The sequence below is a fragment of the Oryzias melastigma genome, linkage group LG2 (genome assembly GCF_002922805.2).
Source record: "Oryzias melastigma strain HK-1 linkage group LG2, ASM292280v2, whole genome shotgun sequence".
Lineage (NCBI taxonomy): Eukaryota > Metazoa > Chordata > Actinopteri > Beloniformes > Adrianichthyidae > Oryzias > Oryzias melastigma.
Genome location: NC_050513.1, coordinates 16,637,932 through 16,659,179, shown reverse-complemented (window position 1 = coordinate 16,659,179; position 21,248 = coordinate 16,637,932). Strand labels below are relative to the sequence as shown.

General features: G+C 42.1%; 1 protein-coding gene across 4 annotated transcripts in view; it reads left to right on the top strand.

Moving 5' to 3' along the window:
• LOC112156736 (protein Shroom2) overlaps window positions 1–18,648 on the top strand; it is a 30,119-nt gene extending 11,471 nt beyond the window's left edge. For 3 of the 4 annotated variants that reach the window (XM_024289053.2, XM_024289057.2, XM_036214571.1), the window contains 9 exons: window positions 4,253–4,375; window positions 4,921–6,919; window positions 7,023–7,078; window positions 9,314–9,829; window positions 10,293–10,790; window positions 12,600–12,774; window positions 12,846–13,118; window positions 13,189–14,761; window positions 16,542–18,648. In XM_024289053.2, the coding sequence (XP_024144821.1) occupies window positions 4,253–4,375; window positions 4,921–6,919; window positions 7,023–7,078; window positions 9,314–9,829; window positions 10,293–10,790; window positions 12,600–12,774; window positions 12,846–13,118; window positions 13,189–13,461 (3,913 nt within the window). In that variant the 3' untranslated portion in view covers window positions 13,462–14,761; window positions 16,542–18,648. Of the gene's footprint in view, window positions 1–1,772; window positions 3,432–3,692; window positions 3,711–4,252; window positions 4,376–4,920; window positions 6,920–7,022; window positions 7,079–9,313; window positions 9,830–10,292; window positions 10,791–12,599; window positions 12,775–12,845; window positions 13,119–13,188; window positions 14,762–16,541 lie in introns of those variants that run through there. The other variant, XM_024289054.2, reaches the window with a different exon arrangement.
• The last annotated feature ends 2,600 nt before the right edge of the window (window positions 18,649–21,248 follow it).

Here is a 21,248-nt window from a genome sequence, read left to right as displayed (position 1 = left end):
TAGGATCACTTTGAAATCTCTAAATGTATAACAAAATCTTCCATTTTCACAAAGTTTTTTTTTCTTTTTCTGTGAATTAGTTTTAAACATGATGTCCTCCTTTGGTAGAATTAAGCAATGAGGATTAATCAAAACACATTTGATAGATTCTGTGACCAATAATTATTTTGTGTTTGCCAAATTTCATCGTGAAAATCATCAACATTTTAAAAAGTAATTTCTTTGAGTCTTTCTGTGGTTTTCATTTTTAGGATTTCTGGATACTTGTATAAAAGATCTCCCATGAGTTTAAAATACTCCTGGAAAACCCACATAGCTATTTTTGAACATTTCTTCAAATGTTGCAGAACTTCTTTAAGCATTTGAATGTTTTAGTTTCAAATTTATTCTTGGCTCACAGTCTCAATAGACTAAAAATCCTTAAGTGTCCTCGGAAACACGTATTCACGTCAATGTAAATCCGTGTTGAAACTTGTTTCGGGCTTCCACATTCAAAACTTTTGCGTTCATGCAAGTTTCTATGACCGTTTTTGGGCTCTGCATACAAAACGCACAGCCCTTGAAAGATAATCCTGGTCGAACTTTGAACGATCAGAGACTTGGATTTGGTAAAGGTATATGGATGCTGTTCTTTTAATTTACAAAAGTGCTAACTATTTGGAGGAGAAATCAGTATTCCATTGTTTTCCATTTCCATTGTTAAATGGCCCCAATAGATAATTCCTACCCGTACCTCTAGAGGTCCTCCATTCATTGTAGTTCCATAAAAAATGGGACAGTTGGGGCGGAGCCGCCTGTTGACTGGCAGAAAGTGATGACAACATTAGAAAGTGCGAATATAACGCTAAGCTAGCGATTCCGTTTTCTTCTTTACAGCAGTCGCCTGCAATCTACTTTGAAACAACATTAAATTCCTGTTATACACGATGTACAAAAAGTAGAGCAAGAAAAAGACGAGCTTCATTGTTGTTGCTTCTTTTCTAGTCGTTGCGCTACGATGGCGAAATGACGTGCTAACGGTCTACACAAAATTTGAAAACAAACCGCTCAGTGGAAGCGAGGCTTGTGGAGCTGTGAAAGAAAAAGCCTGGATCAACATTCAAGAGACTTTGTACTGAGCCTCTAGTAGTTGTAGGTGGCAGACATGTGCTAAGAAAAAGAAGAAGAACCCCTCCTTGCTTGTCCGGTCTTGTCCAAAGGGTTCGGATATTTTCTCCTGCAATTATATTTACAAAAAGAGTAACTAACGTCAATAATCACAAAACATTTCATTATTAGCGTCTATTCCATACTTAATTCTTATTTTGTCTTTTGCAAGTAATCATAGTTTTGGTTCAAAAGTAAGATTTTATTTTAAAAAGAACGTCACATCTGGATTGCTTTTACTGTCAAATCTCTGTCAAATGAGAATCCAAAGTGGCACCAAACTTTGAAGCTCAGAAGTCAGTAAAAAAAAAAATTGTGTCACAAAATTAGTTTTTCTTCTTAAATTTCTGCTCAGTTTTCTTGGACTGATGTAAGTAGAGCATCATCAGCGTAACTCCTTATTCCCAGTTGATGCTCTTTTAAAGACCCACTCTGATATAAATTGTGTTTTTGGTATTTTAGCATGTCCTTCCAGCATGTTTCTCACGATGGAGGACATATATAAAGAAATTTGCCTTTCATTTTCTTTATTCAAATTGTTGTGAAAAAATGCTGTTTAAAAAATGTTTAATTTGTAACGTAGAAAATACACTGGGCGGGCCACAAGCTCCCTGCTCCGCTCAATTCTGTTACATCCATGATAGATCCATGTACGTCTTCGTTTTCCTCGTCCAAGCAGGCAGGGGTATGAGGGGCTAGCAGGCTATCATGTAAACAGAGAGCTCTCAGCAACAGTAAGGGAAGGGGGCAGAGTTTCTCCAAGCCAGTGGTCCACAACTCTGAGGGGAATTTGCTGCTCTGCAGAAACTATGTCCTAGAAAACAACTTTTAATTTTGGCTAAAAACGGCATAATTGTAATTAAAAGACCACTTGGAACGCTTTGAAAATAGATGATTGGGTCTTTAAAGAAGGTGTTCACATCTAGAACTTTGAGGAAGACCAGAACAGCTCAATGTCCTAGAATAGAAGTATGTATTAGCATCATAATCCGACTATCAACCTCTTCAATCTTATGTTTTTTTTAAAAAACAAGAGAAGCAGTGGAAATAAGTGATTTTATTTAAATAGGAAGACTTCAGCTTCAACTACTTAGCTTGTATTTGCTTCAAATTTGTCCTAGCTTTATTAATCCTAGCTTAAATTAATTTGACTACATTTATTTTCTGAAATATCTTAACTAAATCTGGGCTTCTACATGCTATTCTAACTGAACTGTTATTTTAACTGTAAAAAGATGCCTAAAAATTATTTTGAAGGAAAAATCTTTTTAATTTTTTTCACGTTTCACACCTCTCGGGTAAACCGTCATCCAGAGCTGCTCCATTTTATTTTCACCTTTTTTAATCCTTTCTTTTCGAGTGATCCGGCTCATACGTCTTTGTAGCAAAGAACAGTATCTGCCGGAGAGCAGCTGTATCTGCTGACAACAGACGCCCAGCCGTTCAGAAAAGGGGCATTTGCATTTGCACTGAGGAGCTTGTTTGGAGCCGACACAGCTCTCGCTTTTATGTCGCTTTGATCAAAAGACAAGGAGACGTCTGATGGTTAAACACAGGTGTACCGTGGATAAAAGAGGCCTCTGTTGATTGATGAGTTGTTGTTGTATTTGTAAGTTTGATTGAGTTTTTCACTCGAATCCAACAGAAAATGGTCAGCTGCTGAGCTTTTGACTCAATAATCTTTTGTTTTAGTTTTTTTTTTTCGATCAAAAAACCCTTCAAATCTCAAGTGATCCCTCCATAACCCCTCAGGGATTATGTGTAACAAAAACTGGTAACAGAGGAACAACAGCGGACTGAGATACAAAGTCGGACAGAAGTACTTCATGGCGGAGACGGTGGGACTCCTGGGAGATATCCAGGACAGATGTCTCCATGACAACAAGTGGGAACAAACCTTGCGGCATTCCTCAGAAAGAATGCAGACCTCCTTCCTGACAGGACGGGGTTAAAATTTCAAGATTTTTGATGCTTCAAAGTATGAGTAGACAGGAGGTTGTGGTGGATGAAGTTTCTCTCACTCTTATTTTCTTTGTCCGTCTGTAACAGTCTTTTGTATTCAAAGGCGAACTATGCTAACAAGGTTGACTTATATGACTGAAACAAAGTCAAATTCTTATTTTTAACCATCTGGTCCCATTTTGTAATATCCCTCCTTCCCATCATTCACCTCCCCTCATCAAGGCTATAATGGTCGATGTTGTGTCGCCGCGAACGATGCCGTCAGAGTCGGAGGTTCACGTGGCGAGGAGCTTTCTCACCAAGATTTTGCGAAGCTCCATGAGGTACCAGAGGATCGGATCGTCAACGTCTAGATGTGCTCTGGAGTTTAGTGGTCTTGTGTTTGTGTCGTGTTGTTCTAGGCATAAAAAAGTTAGTTGTGATCCAGATTTTCCTCCAGTTTTTTAGGATTAATCCTTTTATCTTCCTTTGATGTCTCTGTCGTCAGCCCTGTGATTGGCTGCTTGCTTCTCTTTTATTTTGATCGCATGTACTGGATGTTATGACACATTGAACACCTGTTTCTTCTTTGCAATGCTCCCCAGGAGGAACCGTTTCAGAGGGTACGTCCACGTTTGCTAAGAAATTCCAACTATTACCGGATGATACTGCGGTTTATATTCCTGTTGCCATGAATGATACAGTTTAGCAAATTCCTGTTTTGACAAAATTTAATCAGGAAAAAAACTATAAAATTAGCTCTCATTTAACTTGATTGTTTCTACAAATCTGTGTTTCCCCGGAAACACTCTAATGCTTGGGCTGAGAGCTTCCTTTGATTTTTCAATCATTTGAACAGATATTTGTTCATAATTTGACAAAAAAACCTTTTAAATTTCATCGTTAAAATAAAACAAAAATAAAAATGTGTGGATTAGTTTGGTTTGTTCAAGATATATATTACTTTAAACCGCTGATAAATGTTTATCTTGTTCTAACGTGTTCATTTTTGACAATTTTGAAGGTAAAATTAGACTATTTTGGTGAAAAAAGAACAAATCATGAAAAAAAACTTGGTTTGTTGTTCTTCTACCTAAAGGGGAAAAATGTAAGAAAATACAGAAGTCATAGAATCCAAGTGAAGATATTTCTTTCCGCCTTACAGGAAAGATGAAGCCGTATCCCGGCCACACTCCTGGCACTCCTCCAAGCTGACAGAGGAGGATTCTGAACCGGCCCGGTCCGAGGCCAACCCGGCGCCAGTCTGGCAGCCAAAGCATGAAGCAAGGTGAGAGTCTGAGTTCAGATTCTGCCTTTTGTTTGTGTCTCTAACGAGTAGCCAGAATCTTTGACTGGAAGATCCCAACCTATAGCGCCCCCAGTTGGCTGCCACTGATCCCCACTCAGATGAAAACTGTAGTTTTGGTGTTTTTAACATGTTCTTGTGGCATTTTTTTCCATGATGGATGACATATATATAAAAAATAAGCTTAATATTACATTTCTGAGTATTTCTTTATGCAACTCATTGGTAATCAGAAGCAGACAAAAAAATGGCCTTTGAGAGAGATCGTATTTGTTAAGTAGGAAATATGCAAGACAGGCCACCAGCTCCCTGCTCCACTCTATTCTGATGCATCCACTTGTAGGCGACTGGATCCATGTACGTCTTTGTTTTCCTCGTCTGACCTGAGATCTGGCTCAAAACTGTAGAGCTGGATAGCTCCAATATTACTCCTCATTTTTGTTCTTCTGTGATAAAAGTGAAGATGAGATTAAACAAACTTGTTTGTGTTCTGTGGTTTGTTGTTGACGGTCTTGTGTTTGATGAAGGTCCAAAGAGACGTTCCCTCAGGCAGACCAGGGCCCTCTGCATCAAGACGGTAGCCCCCCCAGCTCAGTGAACAACATGGAGAGAGTGGAGCGCCCTGCACACCCATTCCCTCCGGGTCGTTTGTCCCCACCGAAATACGGCAGCGCCGAGCCACTCGGTGGCGCCCGACGAGACTCGCCGTTCAGCTGCTTCTCCAGCGGCTCCAGCCCCCCCATCCATGACTCCAGCTCGGCGGGACAGAGAGGGACCAGCACAGAGAGCATCTTCTTCAAGGGGTTTCAGGGCGACGGGGCGCAGCCCGGTGACCGGCACAGACCCCTACGTTCGGCGGGATGGGACGGGTCACGGGGGGAGGAGCAGCCCGCCTGTAGAGTCTCATTTGCAGGGAGGCCCAGTGGGGGTCCTGTGTGGCAGGCACCTGAGAAACAGGCGTCCCAGTCCCCCCCACCTCCAGCCCCGCCCCTGCGGAGCGACAGCTTCGCCGTCACAAAGGTGTTTCCGTACTCAGACGGCCCCTCAGGTGCCCCAAAGAGTGGCAGGTCGTTGGAAAAACTGTCTGACAGCAGCCAGCGGCGCCCGAGCAAGCTCTTCTCTCTCTCCAGCAGTGACGTCCGGCAGTCCCACTATGCTCTGCCCCCCGCCCACCAGAGACAGCACAGCGACGAAAGCCCCTTCTACCTGCAGGCCCGGGCAGCACCGCCCACAAGAATCCAGAGCGTAGGAAGCTACTACCGCAGCCTACAAGACCTGCCTGCTAACGCCTTCAGCCGCCGGCAGGGCCGCCACTCAGCTGCTGCCACAAACCACAGCCAGGAGAGCGGGGGGGTCAGCAGATACTACGGTCCTGTAGCCAAACAGACCGCCGAGCTCAAGGCCAGACAGGGCTGTAGCTCCTCCCCCTGGATGAACAGTAGTGACAGCCTCCTGCCTGCCTCGCTAAAGACGAAGGGGAAGTTCTCTGCACCTCCAACGACCTACGGCGAAAAGAAGGAACACAGCAGCGGCCTGACCCATGAGTTCTCCCCCCGGGACACAGACGACCCTCTAAAGAGAGGGGAGGTTCCCTCCAGTGACCCAAAAAGACTCATTCAGAGCAGCAACCATAAGGTGGCTTCTTCACAGCACCAGGACCCGTGGCTGCCTCAAGAAGACCAGCGGATCTCCTCCGTGAAAACGCCCCTACTCCACTCCCTAACCCAGGAGAGCTGGAGCTTGACGGCCGCCGCTCCCGCCTCCGTGACAGCGCAGGACGCCGGGAGTGGGAAAGTCAACCGCCGCAGTGACCGTTACGCCACCACGCTCCGCAAGGAGATCCAACAGAAGCGAGCTCAGCTTCAGAAAAGTCGTAGCGCCGCAACGCTGACCTGCGAACCCGACGACGAGGAGCCAGAGGAGTGGAGGTCCATGGAACCCTCCGCATCCTCCGGTGTCTCCTCCTACAAGGACCACCTGAAAGAGGCACAGGCCAGGGTCCTCCAGGCCACGTCCTTTCAGAGGCGGGACCTGGAGCCGCTCGGAGCAGAGGTCCTGAAGGTCTCCAACGGACGCTTCCGAGGCCGAAAGCGCTTCCACCCGGCCAAGAGGACTCACTCCTTCTCAGAGCCCGACAAGATGGACAAAGTCGGGGTGGAAGGAGATCCACAGATGGGTGAGGATGAAAGGAAGGTCTTCCAGGCCAAGCCCGCCTTTGCCAGGCCAGCACTAAAGTCCACTCACACGGACCATAACCAGACCACCCAAATGCAAGAGAAGGCTCGCCCTTCCAATGACGACATCCACCTGAGTCCCGGACGAACCCCCGGTTCGTTGGAGCAGCAGAGACTTGGGACCTTCGCAGAGTACCAGGCCACCTGGAACAAGCAGAAGAAGACGGCAGAGGCCAAAACTCCGGGGAAGTTTCACTCGGCGGAGAACATCTTAGATCCAGGAGCCGAGGAGACGCCTGTGTGCGTCCATGAGCGGTCCAGATCCTCGCCATCGGCAGACTTCTATGCTCAGGTGAGGAGGACTTTTATGGTTTATCCGATCAGAATACTCACAGTTTACCTTCTTGTTCTGACTTTTAACTAAGTTGATTTTCTTTGGTTTTGTGTTTTTACAGAAGATTCCATCTGGATGGAGAGATCCAGAAGACCAGCAAAGCACTTCAACCAGCAGGTGACCAACCAAGAACGCTCGCCGTGGTTAAAACCCATTTTCAGGTTGATCAGGAGCAAAAAGCCTTGGGTCCTTTGTTTTTTTCTGAGCCTATAGACACGAGCTGGATCCATTTCTGCTGAGAGGGTAATCATCTTCTGACCCGATAAAGATCTCCGTGTTCTGTTAAAGGCAGTAGAGCTCATAATCATCTCCAAATTCCCTCAATTTTATCGTAAAATATTCCTTCAAGCCGCTCAGTTTTGTTCCACAAGTTTGTTGTTCAAGATCCTTTATTCTGGCTAACAGAGGTCTTCACTGCAAGGATCATACTGGTTTCACTATTCTTCTTTCTTACTTGAGCCAAAATTTTCCCCAACTCAAAAACGTACCAAAATTTGCTCGATCCTTGATGACAGCGGGAAAAAAATGAATAGGGCCAAAATCTCTTAAAGGGAGTTTTAAAAAATCCACTTACGAAAGCAAAACACACATTTTAGAGAAATCCAAAGGAAGTCTTGAGATTATTATGGGATGGCCAAAGGATCAACGACTTGGCCACCATTTTGTGGCAAAGTGGAAAATTTGTCAAGTGTCAAATTTTCCCACATTGTGGGAGAAGAACACTTGTTGAACCGATCTTATCAAGTTTCACAAACATGCCACCAGCTGACGTCCACAACCAGCTTTGTTGACCTTCATAAGAAGCGGCCATCTTGAATTTTCATGAAAAACCTACAAATTAAAACTCCTCCCAGGGATTTTGACCTTTCACCTCCTAACTCCTCGACCATCATTGAGAAGCTATTTGGGAAAGAATGTTGGAAGTAGAAGTTTTAACGGTGTTAGCATGGCAAGCTTCCTGAAGTGGCGTTTCCCTGCTGCTCGTGCTTTCCCAGAAATACGGTGAACATTTATTACAAAAATTGTTCCTTTGACTTGATGAATCAACTTTAATTTTTTAAGTTTAAACTGATTCCATAATTTTTTTGCGATATTTTCAATATAAATACAACAGAATTGAACACAAAAAAACCCAAACTTGACAAAACTTCCCATCTACCTCTTTGACCAGTCCTCTACCTTTTTGCCCCTCTAAGCATTCTGGGTAGTGAAGTATCACACAAGTTTGTCAGACTGTCCCCACCAATCAAGTTTAGAGGCTCAAACACACAGATTGAGTCAACTTGACTGAAGACCGAGTTATCTGTTCTGCAAACAAATAAAAGAAGTAAACGAGCTTTTTATATAATTGATCATTTTATTAACAGGTGTTTAGTCCAAGTGATCTTTCTATCTAAAACAGCTGTTTGCTCCAATTATGTCTGTGTTAGAGTGACTAATCATTTAAGAATTTTATCACTTTAGAGAGAAATAAAGGTTAAGATTAAATATGTAAAATATATTATATACTATTATATAATATTGATTTATTATATATGATATATTTAAATAAATAAAATGAATATTATTGATATTTGACCAAAACCTAAACTTAAAAAATATACAAACTCCAATTTTTTTAATTCAAACATAAGAAAACCGCATTAAGCCTAAAAAATAAAAGCACATCAACTTTTTTTCTTTTATTAAATAGGTATTTTATAACAAAAAATGTATAATGTTTGTCATTTTTGTGTCAAATTGACTAAACTTGCTGCTTTTATATAATTTTTCAAGTTTTACAAATGCTCTTAAACAAGCATGAAATTAAAATTTTGGTTTATTTTGAAATAAATCACTGTTTAATGAGACATTTCATCAAGTCTGTGCATATCTTGAAGGTTACATAAAATTGTAATTTAAAGAATTGGAAATAAACAAAAAAATAATAAAAATGGTAACAGTAAAAATAGTACCTTCTCATACAGTCTTTAACTCAAAATTATTATTGGAAAACTTTTATTGCAACTTTTTATAACTGTTGCAATAGAACAATCAGAAAAGATCCTGGAAATTGGAAAAAAAATCTTTAATTTTTATATTTTTAGCAAACTGTAAACTTTTCTCCACATTTTATTTCTGCACCTGTGATTAAGTTTGAGACTGTAAACCACAGAAGTGCTCAGTACTCGAGTACTTTATTCACCAAATACTTAGACTTTTACTGAGTAAGTTGTTTGGATGTGTGACTGCTGCTTGATGGATGGAAAATGTGCCGCACTGAAATGGAAAAAGGGAAAACTGCTGCTATTTTTGCTCTGCGGACTTTTGTTGACTGTTTTCTCCTCGTTTGTTTTTGTGTCAAACCCTCAGGGAGAAGCTGGAGAGCCGGCAGTCGGTGCCTGCGGTCTCCAGAAACCCGGGCCCTGACCACAGGACCAAAGCAGACACTGCCAGCGCCTCCCAAACCGCACCCACCCCCGGTCCTCGGTGCATCAGCCCCAGCTGCCTCCTGCTGCCTCCTGTGCCCCATTTAGGCCCAGAAACCACTTCCTCCTCTCAGGAATTCCCCACTGGCTCCCAGTCGGATCCAGCGGCGCTCCAGACTCTGCCCCGCTCCGGTTCCGACTTCCATGCCGACGCCCAGCCGTCCCCCAGCGCTCCCGCCCCAGCCCGCTCCCCTCATCAGCACGCCGCGGCCGGGCCGGACACAGAAGGAGCAGAAGAGGAGTCGGAGCGGCCGCCCTCCCTTTCCCCTCCTTCGCCGTCCCCTCCAGCTGCCGCTCTGCCTCTCCCCGGACCGGATCCAGTCCGCTCCCCGTCGCCGCAGTTCACACCGGCCAGGCTGACCGACAAACCGCCGGCCGTGCAGGATGAGTCACAGCTCAGGTAAGAAGTCCTTCGGAATGCATCAAGTTAGAAAGGTAAAGAGGCTGTAAACAAACAGCTCTCAGATGTTCTTTTCAAAGTAAAACGTCAGTTAGAGCTTTTTAGGAAAAAAACATGAACTTCATGATCATGAGATCAGGGTGTGGTTAAATAGAGCATAATTTTTTTTTTAAATGTTACTTTTTGACATTTTATCCCATAAAAATACATTTTTATAGATTTTTACTCGTCAAATTTTCAGCTTCTTAAGGAATTAACCAAGAAAATGCTAAATCCAGAGCCTTAAAATCCTTCTTAAATGTAATAAAAAAACTTATTTTAAAACATATGCGCTAAAGTTTAAGTTTTCTGATGATTTTTTTATATGTAATGCCAAATTCTGTTGCTAAGCTGGTGTTTTATTTTGAAAAATACCAACCTCCAGAAATACAAGCGAGAATGTTTCTCTTCGTTTGGGATCCAGGTGGGATAAAGAATCGAAGTTTGCAGCAGCAATGGAGGCTAAAAGTCCGGTGAGGAAAGTCCCTGTGAGGATCATCCGCAGTGAGAACGGCTCAGAGCGAGAGGGCGGAGCCTATTTGACGCCCACCAGCGACACCTGCAGTCCCGTTGGATTGCAGTCCCATGCTCCGCTTTCGGAAACCGTGGAGAACTCCTCCGCATCTCCGTTCAGCACCTTCACCCGCCAATCAACGAGCGACCCGGAACAACCTTCCAGCCAGGAGTGCAGGTCGACCGGCCCCGTGGAGGAGGACGCGAAGAGGGAGGAGCTGGCGAGGGACATCATGGGCAAAGACAAATCTCTGGCAGACATCCTGGACCAGAGTGGCAGAAAGACCACCATGGACCTGATGGAGGGGCTTTTCCCACCGGAGGAGAAGATCCTGGAGGGAGCCCAGCAGAGGAGGAGAGCTTCTGCGGGATCTAGACTCCCCACATCTGCTCCCAGGAGCTTGGACAGGTGGGAACAAATATAAGAGGCCAAGAAGTTTTTCAAAAGTTCATTAGTTTTCTGGATTTTATGGATGAACTTAAATGTTTGAAATGGCTCCAGATTGAGGAGACCACCTGATTATGTGCAATTTTTTTTAAAAATGTTTTAAAAAGCAGCTCTGCTTTATTTTTAATCTCATTAAACTGAGTAGTTTTTGTGGCTTAAAGTGTCTAAGTGTTGCTTAAAAATCCCTCCCCAATCCTTTTTTGATCTATTTTAAAAGCGTTCCAGTGACTTTTTAATTTCGATTACTGTATTTCTGGGAACGCGCCGGATAATAAGTCGCACCATCAATGAATGATCTATTTTTAAACTTATGTCATATATAAGATGCACCGAACTATGAGACACGTTGAGTGCGACAAATAAGTGGGAAATGAGTCCATCAGTCTGTCAAATTTAATTAACTACATTCACAGTTGTTTGTAACACGCTACACGCTAGCTATGTTAGAAGCATTAGCCGCGTTAGCATATTCACAACATCTCCAAATCCCAATCTTGTTTGCAACACGTAATAAAACAGACCGATGTTGCTAAAACAAACATTTCTGTGACTACGCTAAGTCCTAACTTTGTCAGTAACACATGATAAAGACTCAGTCTGACACCGCTACATGTTAGCCGTGTTAGCAAGGTTAAGGAATTAACAACATCTGTAACTCCAACCATGAAAAAACAGTCTGATACCGTTAAAACAAACTTTACTGTGACAATGCTAACTGCTAATTTTTTTGTAATGCATTATAAAGACACAGTGTGGCCCTGCTACACGTTAGCCATGTTAGCCACATTAGCATATTCACAATATCTAAAAATCCCAACCTTATTTTCAACACTTAAAAAACAGACCGATACCGCTTAAACACACATTTCTGAGACTACGCGAACTTCTAACTTTGTTAGTAACCTATGATAAAGACAGTCTGACGCTGCTACACGTTAGCCATGTTAGATGTGTTAGCCACATTAGCATATTCACAACACCTACAAATCCCAACCTTGCTTGGAACGGTCCAGTACCACTAAAAAAAAACATTACTTTCACTACGCGAACTTCTAACTTTATAAGTAATTCATAATAAAAACACAGTCTGATCTGCTACACATTAGCCGTGTTAGCCATGTTAGCATATTCACAACATCTGTAACTCCCAACTGTTTTTGCAACAAGTAAAAAACGGACAAATACTGCTAAAACAAACATTACTGTGACTACGCTAACTCCTAAACTTGTCACTAACATAATAAAAACACAGTCTAACACTGCTACATGTTAGCCACGTTAGCATACAATTACACCCAACTTTGTTTGCAACACGTAAAAATAAACAGACATTTTGACAGTGAGCTGTGTTCGTCTCAAAATTGCTCCAACATCAGTCAATGCAACTGGAATTAATCCATATTGAAGCCATTCTAACTTTTATTTTTTAAGGCTTTTGTTAGTGCGCCTTATACGGCGGAAAATAAGGTATACGGTGTGTTTTCCAAATTTTAATATTTGAATTCCAGTAGATTGTGAAGGAGAAAGGCGGCACAGATTCACAACGATTTGAATAAAGAAATACTTAAAAATTCAATTAATTTTTCTTATATATGTCCTCCGTCATCATAAAAATGCCACAAAAACATCCTAAAAACACCAAAAAATCCTTCCTCATCAGTGTAGGTCTTTAGATAGACCAGAAGTGACTTGACTCCAGTTTCCTTTTTTTCTGAGTGAGGCTGCCCTCTTCTGGACGAATGTCCTAAAAGCAGATAAACTGTTTTTCAGGAGAGAGGAAGACGAGTTGTCTTCATCGGCCGTGGCCTCCCTCGTCCCCAGCTCCTCCTACTACAACACCTCCGCTCCAAAGGCGGAGCTCCTCATCAAGATGAAGGACATGCAGGAGCAGCTGGAGGAGCAGGACTCCGAGGACGAGCTGGACATCGACCTGGCCAGCAAGAAGGTAGGCGAGCCGAGCTTTTGGGCAAGATGGCCGCTCAAGTGCGTCAGCATTCATCTTCCTGTCTTCTCCAGCAAGAGCTGATCCTGAGCCTGGCCAGGAAGTTGGAGGTCCTCCGGGAGGCGCGGCAGAGCCTGCAGGAGGACGTGGAGGACAACGAGGCGCTGGGCCGGGAGGTGGAGGCCACCGTGCAGCGCCTCTGCCAGCCCAACCAGCTGGACAAGTTCCGCATGTTCGTGGGCGACCTGGACAAGGTGGTGAGCCTGCTCCTGTCGCTGTCGGGGCGGCTCGCCCGGGTGGAGAACGCCCTCAACAGCCTGGAGGACGAAGCGCCGCCAGAGGAGAAGGTGAGGACATTTATTTGCTCGATTTCCCACCAATTCCTTCTGCCGCTAATCAACCGACGTCCCCGTTTAGCGAACGCTGACGGAGAAACACAAGCTCCTCATGAGGCAGCACGAGGACGCCAAGGAGCTGAAGGAGAACCTGGACCGCAGGGAGAGGCTGGTGACCGGGGTCATGGAGGCCCACTTGGACGCGGCGAGCCTGGACGACTACAGGCACTTCGTCAAGATGAAGTCGGCGCTCATCATCGAGCAGCGCAAGCTAGAGGACAAGATCAAGCTGGGCGAGGAGCAGCTCAAGTGCCTGCTGGAGAGTCTGCCGCTGGAGCAGAGGCCGCCGTTCTGACCCAAACTTCTGCTGCTTTACCAAAACGTATTTTTGCTATAGTGACTTCAGATTCCCCGCCCCTTTGATCGAGCCCCGCCCACCTGGAAGTCAGGTTTTTGACTTCATATTTTGGCTGCTCTCTATCCAGAATGACAGGAAGTAAGAAAATAAAAGTCTGATCATCTTTTTAGATCCGAGTTTTTCCCAGAATCACTAAATCTGTTTCAGTTTGTCAAAACTGTGCGTTTTTCTTTGTCTACACACACAATAAAACACTAAATCCAGGTTATTCCTCCCAGATCAAAGTAAATCCTGCTGACGGTGGTAAATCAAACACTCGCGTTTTGTGTCGGACTATGACCTCCTGCTGTGAGCGGACGGTTTATTTATGACAAGTTTTCTAGTAATTTATTGTAGCTTATTATTTTTTTCGATGGCCTCTTTAAGAAAAAGAAACTCCGCGTTTCGGCTTCTTTGAGGTGTTTGCCGCTGACCGGGTGACCTGTCAGAATAAAAGCTGGATCTGATTCAAACTGGACTTCTTTGCTGAACTGTGTCAGTATTTGTTGTGACTTTGAAGTCGTACACTGCCGGATTGTTGGTTTTTGCTTCACTTTCGACAACGTTTTCAGGCGTTTTAATGATTTTCTGGGACTGGAGGGAACGATCGGCCATGGAAGAGCTTCTGTTCTCTCTCAAAGCATTAAAAACATCTTAAAATGTGTGTTTCTGGTTTCATGTTCTGTTTTTTTTGTTCAAGTTTGACAGCTGACTTTTTTTGGGTTTTCTTTGAAGGATTTTTTTTTCTTTTTTTTGAGTTTGACCTTTTGAACGTGAATAATGTTTGTTTAGGTTGGGCAGACTTCTATTGGAAAGAAAAAAGAACAAACGAAACACAATTGCCGATCCCGGAAATTGTTTCCTTTTCCATGAAGGTCTTTTTATATCTTTTTACAAGGTCTGTCAACACCTCAACAGCTCCTCCCCTCAGCATCATCTCACATTCATTTTAATAGAACAGGAAGAAGTTCTTTTTAATTTTAATTATATAATGATTTTGTTGTTTCTCGGCAGCAATTGAAATTTCAAATTTGTAAACAAGTCTTCACCAAAAGCTAAAAAATAAGGTTTTTAATCTCCACATAAAGCAGGGGTAACTGTAGACGGAAACTGTAACATCCCTCCCGTCATATCCAGTTAATCATTGACAAAGGAAACTGTGTTTAGATGTTAAAGGATGAGGAAGTGCTCCATTGTTGTAGTGATCACACAAGGTTCCTCATCACCTGTTTTCAAACGCCGGACGCCTCAAACTCAGGTTTGTGACAAACAAAAACCTCTTTAAATCCTGTTTCTAATCGTTGATTTCTTTCATGTTTACAAGAATATAATGTTTACATTTCATTGTGACATGCTAATATTTAGTTTGTTAAAACAAGGACGAAAACGTAAATTTCTTTTATGCTTCCTGAACCTTCAAATGCTGCTGGAAGATGAATTCATGAACAAAAACTGGGTTACAAATAACATAAATTATGTTTTATTCTAGTACAAGATGAAGTTTAATATAAAATAATTTCATTTTTCTGTTTTGTTAGCTTCTTTTCAAGTAATGCTCTGAATAATAAACTTTCGGTGCTTCTTTACAATTTAAGACTTCCTATAAGCTGCTTGATTATTATTCATTTAGCAGCAGTTATTCAACTAGTCATAGTAGAGACACTGACAAACTATTTGATGTTGTATTTTAATTCAATGCTACATTACACTAAATGTTTTATTCTTTCCAAAAAACTCATAACATGACATAATACTTGAGAATTTTCCAAATACAATGTATAACAGTTGTATTATTTCACTTATTAGCACATATTCAAGCATTGTGGGTTTATTTAAAGTATAACATCTTTGCTGTCCTTTAATTCAAGTAGCATTAGCATCTTTAGCGTTGTTACATCTATTTTATCTGTAGCTGTGTTTTGTAGGTTTAATTGACTTTTTAACAGATTTTGTTTGCCCCATCAGACATTTTCTTTTTTTCGTTTTCACGTATTTGAAGTATGTTGCATACATTTTCATTTTTAGCATAGAAGTTAATTTACAATCTGCTAAAAAAAAAAACTTTTTTATGTATATTTTTATAGCTTTCTTAAGCTAATTTCCCCTGAAATTTATATTTTTTTAGTACAAATAGGACAAATGAATATCATACACATTTTTAGCATACTATCTTATTTTGACATTTACTTTTGAAGCTAGCTAAACATTTTAGCGAGAAAAAAAAACAAACTCAACGTTTTCAGTTTGTAGCCTACTAATAAGTTAAGCAGTTTGGATTTTTTTTAACTTTCTGATGATGCTAATAATATGTATATAACATTTGTAAAAATCTTTTTTTTAAAGCTAGTTTAGCATTAAAAAGCTAGTCGTAAAATTAGCTTTTGTGTTCTTTTTAGCTTGTGTGTGTGCTGCTTCGTTTAACATTTGGTTTTTTTAAGTATTATTTGACATTACCTTTTGCTTTTGTACAAATTTTTGAGCTTTTATACTAATATATTTTATTTAAAGTCAGCTGTTTTTGTTAAGAAAACAAAAATATTCCAGCATTAGCAGTCACAAGTTTTCTCAGTTCTTCCATTTAGAATAAAAAAAAAACTTCTTTATATGAACATAAAGTTGAACTGAAACAATTACTCTTTAATTATACATAAAATAAACAGCATCAAGATATTGTAGACTTTACATAAAGTTCACTTTTCTGATTTGAACTATTACAGAATTGGTCGGCCAGAAAGTCGGCGTCATCACTGTGGCATAAAAAAGGTTTGCCTGAAAGGAACAACAGTAAAACTAAAGGAGGGGTCGTGTTGTACTTTGTACCTCTGCTCTCTCACACTTTATGAAAATCAAATGACGGAGGTCATAAACAGTGGAAACTAGCTGGTTAAATAACTTTGCTTAGACAGTAATAAAGCTGAGATGCGACTTTCATGTCGTCACATTTCAAATTTGCATCTTCATTATGGAGAGAACTGAGTTTATTGCTCAGAAAGGAAGTGTCTGCTGTGACTGACGGCGGTGTGTGTTTGTTGTTTCAGGGGAAGCTGCAGGTGTTTGTTCACCAGGTAACTCAGGTGAGAAAGAACATCAGAAACGGGACGATGGATGAGCAAAAATGCTACCTGAGATGGTTTTGAGTTCCTAATGTCGCCAGGTTAAAGACGATCTGGGTGGACCGGCGCCTCCTCTGACCATGACCTACCTGGCCCACACGGCCCACGTCCAGTTCGGCGCCCTCTGGATGGCCTTCATTGGCTGGACGTTCACCGCCGTGGCTCTTGGACTCATCCAGTGGAGAGTGTGGCTCGTCTCTGGAAGTGATGTGATCACGTCGGGGGTGGTCTGGGTGGGACTCTGGAGGACTTGTTTCAACAGCCACACTGAAGTGAGCGAAGGCTTAGCAATCATGCACTGCAAGTTCATAAGCTTGACTGAGACCTTCACGCCTCCAGAAGTAGCAGCGGGTCAGGTCCTCATGCTCCTGTCTCTGATCGTGGGACTCTGTGGGAACGCCGGAGGAGTTTATGCCATGAGGAACGCTTACTTCGGGGTGAAGGAATACTCTTGTGTCCGTTTGGGTTTTGTCGTCACTGGCGCCTTCTGTCTGCTGGCCGCCGTGATGTCACTCATTCCTCTGTTGTGGAATCTGAGTTCTGTAGTGGCCAATCAGACCATCCACTTCCCACCAGAGTTCAGACTGCCTCAGGCGCCGGAGTCGCAGCACGTGGGCTGCGGGATTTGGGTTGGGATGGTGGGCACAGTCCTGATGGGTGTGTCTGGGATCATCTTCAGCGCTTACAGGGTCAAGGCGAGGTTTCAGGATAAGATTCAACCTTCTCTGAGGGAGCAGCTGCAGCAGGACTCTTCTGCACCTTCAGCGCTGGACTACAGCGGGGTCGGCGTCAGGGGGCAGGACAACCGAGCATTTGAGTTTGATGACCACCTTTGAAAAAGCTTTGAACTCCTCTGTCGTTTTCTGCTTGGACCTCTCTAATGTGTACTCTGCACTAAAATCTATGCATACTCTAGTCCTAAACTGTCTTCAAAGCGTGTGCCAATGTACTTTAGGGTGCATGATGTTTGGTTGCGGTGGCACAGCAGCTTCAGATGGATCATTAAGATTGGGGGCGGGCAATAAGAGCTGCTGTTGATTGGTTCAACAGACTCAATCCAGATAATCAGCTGGAGCCAAGGCTTTCTGGAAGACAAACTGGACAGAGCTCTCCTGCATCTCCAACCCTTGGTCAAATGTGAAATGAAGTGAACTGAATGTAAGCACGTGTCTTCTTCCCCGTCTGGCCTAATAAGATGACTGAAGAGCAGCTCATTCGTCCTTTAGCCCTTTAATGGTCTTTAAACTTCTGTAACTCTTCCATCGTTCACGCAATTAACCAGTGGATTGTGAGGCTGAGAAAAGCAGGTTTGTGCTGATAGTCTACAGTAGTGAAGCGCTAACGCAATCAACGTTAAAACAAAAACGTGGAGAGAAGCAGCTTTGTGTCGATATGAAACAACAAGTCAAATGTTACCGGCACAAAGCTGCTTTTCTTTGCCTCAAAATCTGGTGAGATTGCGTAAATGGTTGAAGAGTTACGATAGTTTAAAGAGCGTGTTATTTTACTGTAGTCGGCGACAGTACCGGGGTTAAACCTTGAACGCCCCAGCTTATTGTTCACATTCTTTCGACTACCTTAACGCTTCATCCATTTGTGTAATTGACATAATTCCAGTGGATTCTGAAGCGGAGAAAAGCAGTTGTGCGCTGGTATACAACACTTAAAAGTGTTAAGCAATCAACGTAAATTGGCTGATTCTGTCACAGAGACTTTGCACTAATATACAATACTTAATGTTAGAGTTGTGTTTCTTATTGGTGCAAAGCCGATAAGAAAAGATGCTTTTCTCCACATCAGAATTAGCTCAACGGTAAACGAGTTACAGTAGGTTGAAAGAGTGTGTGTTATTTAGCTGACGCCAGCAACATCTCTGATGTTAGAGCGTTAATCCTCGTTTCCACTAAGCGGTCCGGTACAGTCCGGTTCTGTATTTTGAGCGTTTCCATTGTAAAATGAACACATTGAACGATACCGACCTGTATGTCTTGCGGGCTGCGGTAGGTCCATAAATAAAAAAAATGGAAGGAGACGGTTGGGGTGGAACCACTGTAGCAACCCGCTGATTGGCAGAAAGTGATGACGACATTAGAAAGCGCCTATAAAGCGCTAAGCTAGCGTTTCCATTTTCCGGTATTCTTCTTAGCTGCCCGCAATCTTCATTCAAACAATAATAAATTTCTGTTATGCACAATTTACAAAAAGTAAAGGAGGAAAAAGACGAGCAGCTGGATGACCTCCATTGTGGCTTTTTAGTCAACACACCACAATGACACGCTCTTCTTCTTTTCCTTTCGGCTTTTCCCTTCAGGGGTCGCCACAGCGAATCAGTTTCCTCCATCTAAGCCTGTCTTCAGCATCCTCCACTCTAACACCAGCCACCTTCATGTCTTCATTCACTGCATCCATAAACCTCCTCTTTGGTCTTCCTCTAGACCTCTTTCCTGGCAGCTCTAGACTCAGCATCCTTCTACCAATATACTCACTGTCTCTCCTCTGGACATGTCAGCCTCAACCTTTCAACCTTTTTTGAGCCACACTTTTTCCTTGACAAAAATTCTGCGAAACACCAGCATCCAAATATGTAAAACAGGAGAGACTCTAGTCTGTATTGAGGTTCAGTCTCTCCACAATTTTTTGTAATAATTCAGGCAGAAAAGCTGGAAGTTGTGGCTGTTTTTCCTGAAAGTTGTGAAAAAAAGTTATGATAGTTTTCAACTAAATTAGTTCAAAATTTTCCCTAAAGTAATGTAGTAATAACTTTATTAATATGCAATTGTATGTGACCTTACCAAAAAAACAACAATATATTCTTTCCAAAGAGTGTCTCTTTTAAAATATTTCTTTAAATGTTTGTGCCAGAGCAACTGTAATTTTTGAACAGATATATGATCACAACATGCTTGTTTTTTACACACAAAAAACACATTTATGCTTAATTGTAACAACACAAAAAGAGAACATTTTGAACTTTTAATATTTTGTATTTTGTCTTAAAATATAACTTTAACAAATTATGTTTTATTTATTTTTGGGTGAGTAAATCGTTTTGTTTTAGAAGCATATGTCACTTTAACCCAATGCATTGTGGGAGATGCAACTTTTGAATGTTCAGAATGATGACAGGGTTAAGCCTCCAAAAATGACTGGTGGAGACAGTTGGAGGGGCGGGACTTTTCCAAAAAACAGCTAATGGTGTCTAAATCACAGGACCGTCATTCTTATCAAAAAGTCTTTATTGGAATCAAATAAACACAAAGAGAAAATGTATTCTAGGATATTTTATATTATTAACAATTCAGTGTTTTATCAGGGCCTGTTTGGATGAAAACAGAGCTGATCTCCTGGTGATAGAAAATGTTTTTAGATCAGTGAAAATGAGTAATTTCCCAGAGTTCACCTGAACATCTCTCACGGCTCACTGGTTGAAAAACTCTGCGCTAGCGGATGCTCCGTGAAACCAAACCGCTCAGCTTGAGTCCAAACGCTCTCCAGAGTTAACTGGACCGTATCGTACTACTCCTAATTGCTTTAGAATCATGTATTTTAGTGATGTCAGATCCCAATCTAGTTCTTTGATGCGCCTCTGGATTTATTCTCCCCACTGTCACCTTTACTTTCTCCAAAATCCCTTCAGTAAAACCTCTTAAATAAGAACAAATTCAACAGTTATGGGAATCTGGTCTTTAGAAAGATCTAGAAAGAATTGGATTTAAGTGATTTGAATGTTTGGATGAAGTTGGACCACAAAGATCCCTTTCTGCTGGGATCTGAGTTGTAAATTGTTAAAATATGTTTGTCAATGATGACACATTCAGAAAAAAACTTTATTGTTACCATAATTCTTGACACAAAGGCCATATTTTTTGCTTTTTAACCTTGTGCTCTCTTATGGGGTCCAGATGACCCCACATATATTGATGTGTGAGCCCTCCCATGACAAAGCGGGTCACAGAGACCAGTGAAGATAAAATAAATCACTGAAAATAAAGTTTAGTGCGCCGTCTTGTGGGTTCCAGATGATCTCACTTCCAGAGTAAACATGCCTAGAATAGCTCAAGGGTTACGAAATGTTTTAGGAGCTGCAAACATTGTTCCTTTAATTTGCCGGGTGGGTTTTATTTATTGTCTTGTTACATTGATCACTGCTGAAGTAGATGATCCAGAAAAAGTTTCGTTTTTATTTCTCAACATTCCCTAGCAACCACTTAGAAACATTCCACCATAGCAACCTAAGTGAGTATTTTAGCTGTCTTGACATCAAACTTTATGACACGAGACCAACAGTTTCTCCAACTCTCGACACCACCTTGAGCTGGCGCGGTTGCCATGGTAACAAGTTAGCCACATCACCTTTTCTACAGCAGTAGGTGATGTGTAGTTGCTACAATTATGATTCAGTTTGTGTGGAATCATCGGAGGCAGCTTGTTTTTCTTAAATATTTTATTCAAAAAAGCAGAACGCTCATCTCAAGAATTTCAAACCATCTGCATCAACACTACTGACGACAAGCCGGCTCGCATCACAGCCTGCACTCTGTAAGGTGGAGGGGTCACGTCACTCATTTCAGTTCATTTAGGATTATAGTTTCAGGTCAAATTATTAACTTTTAAATATCAGATTCTGGGATG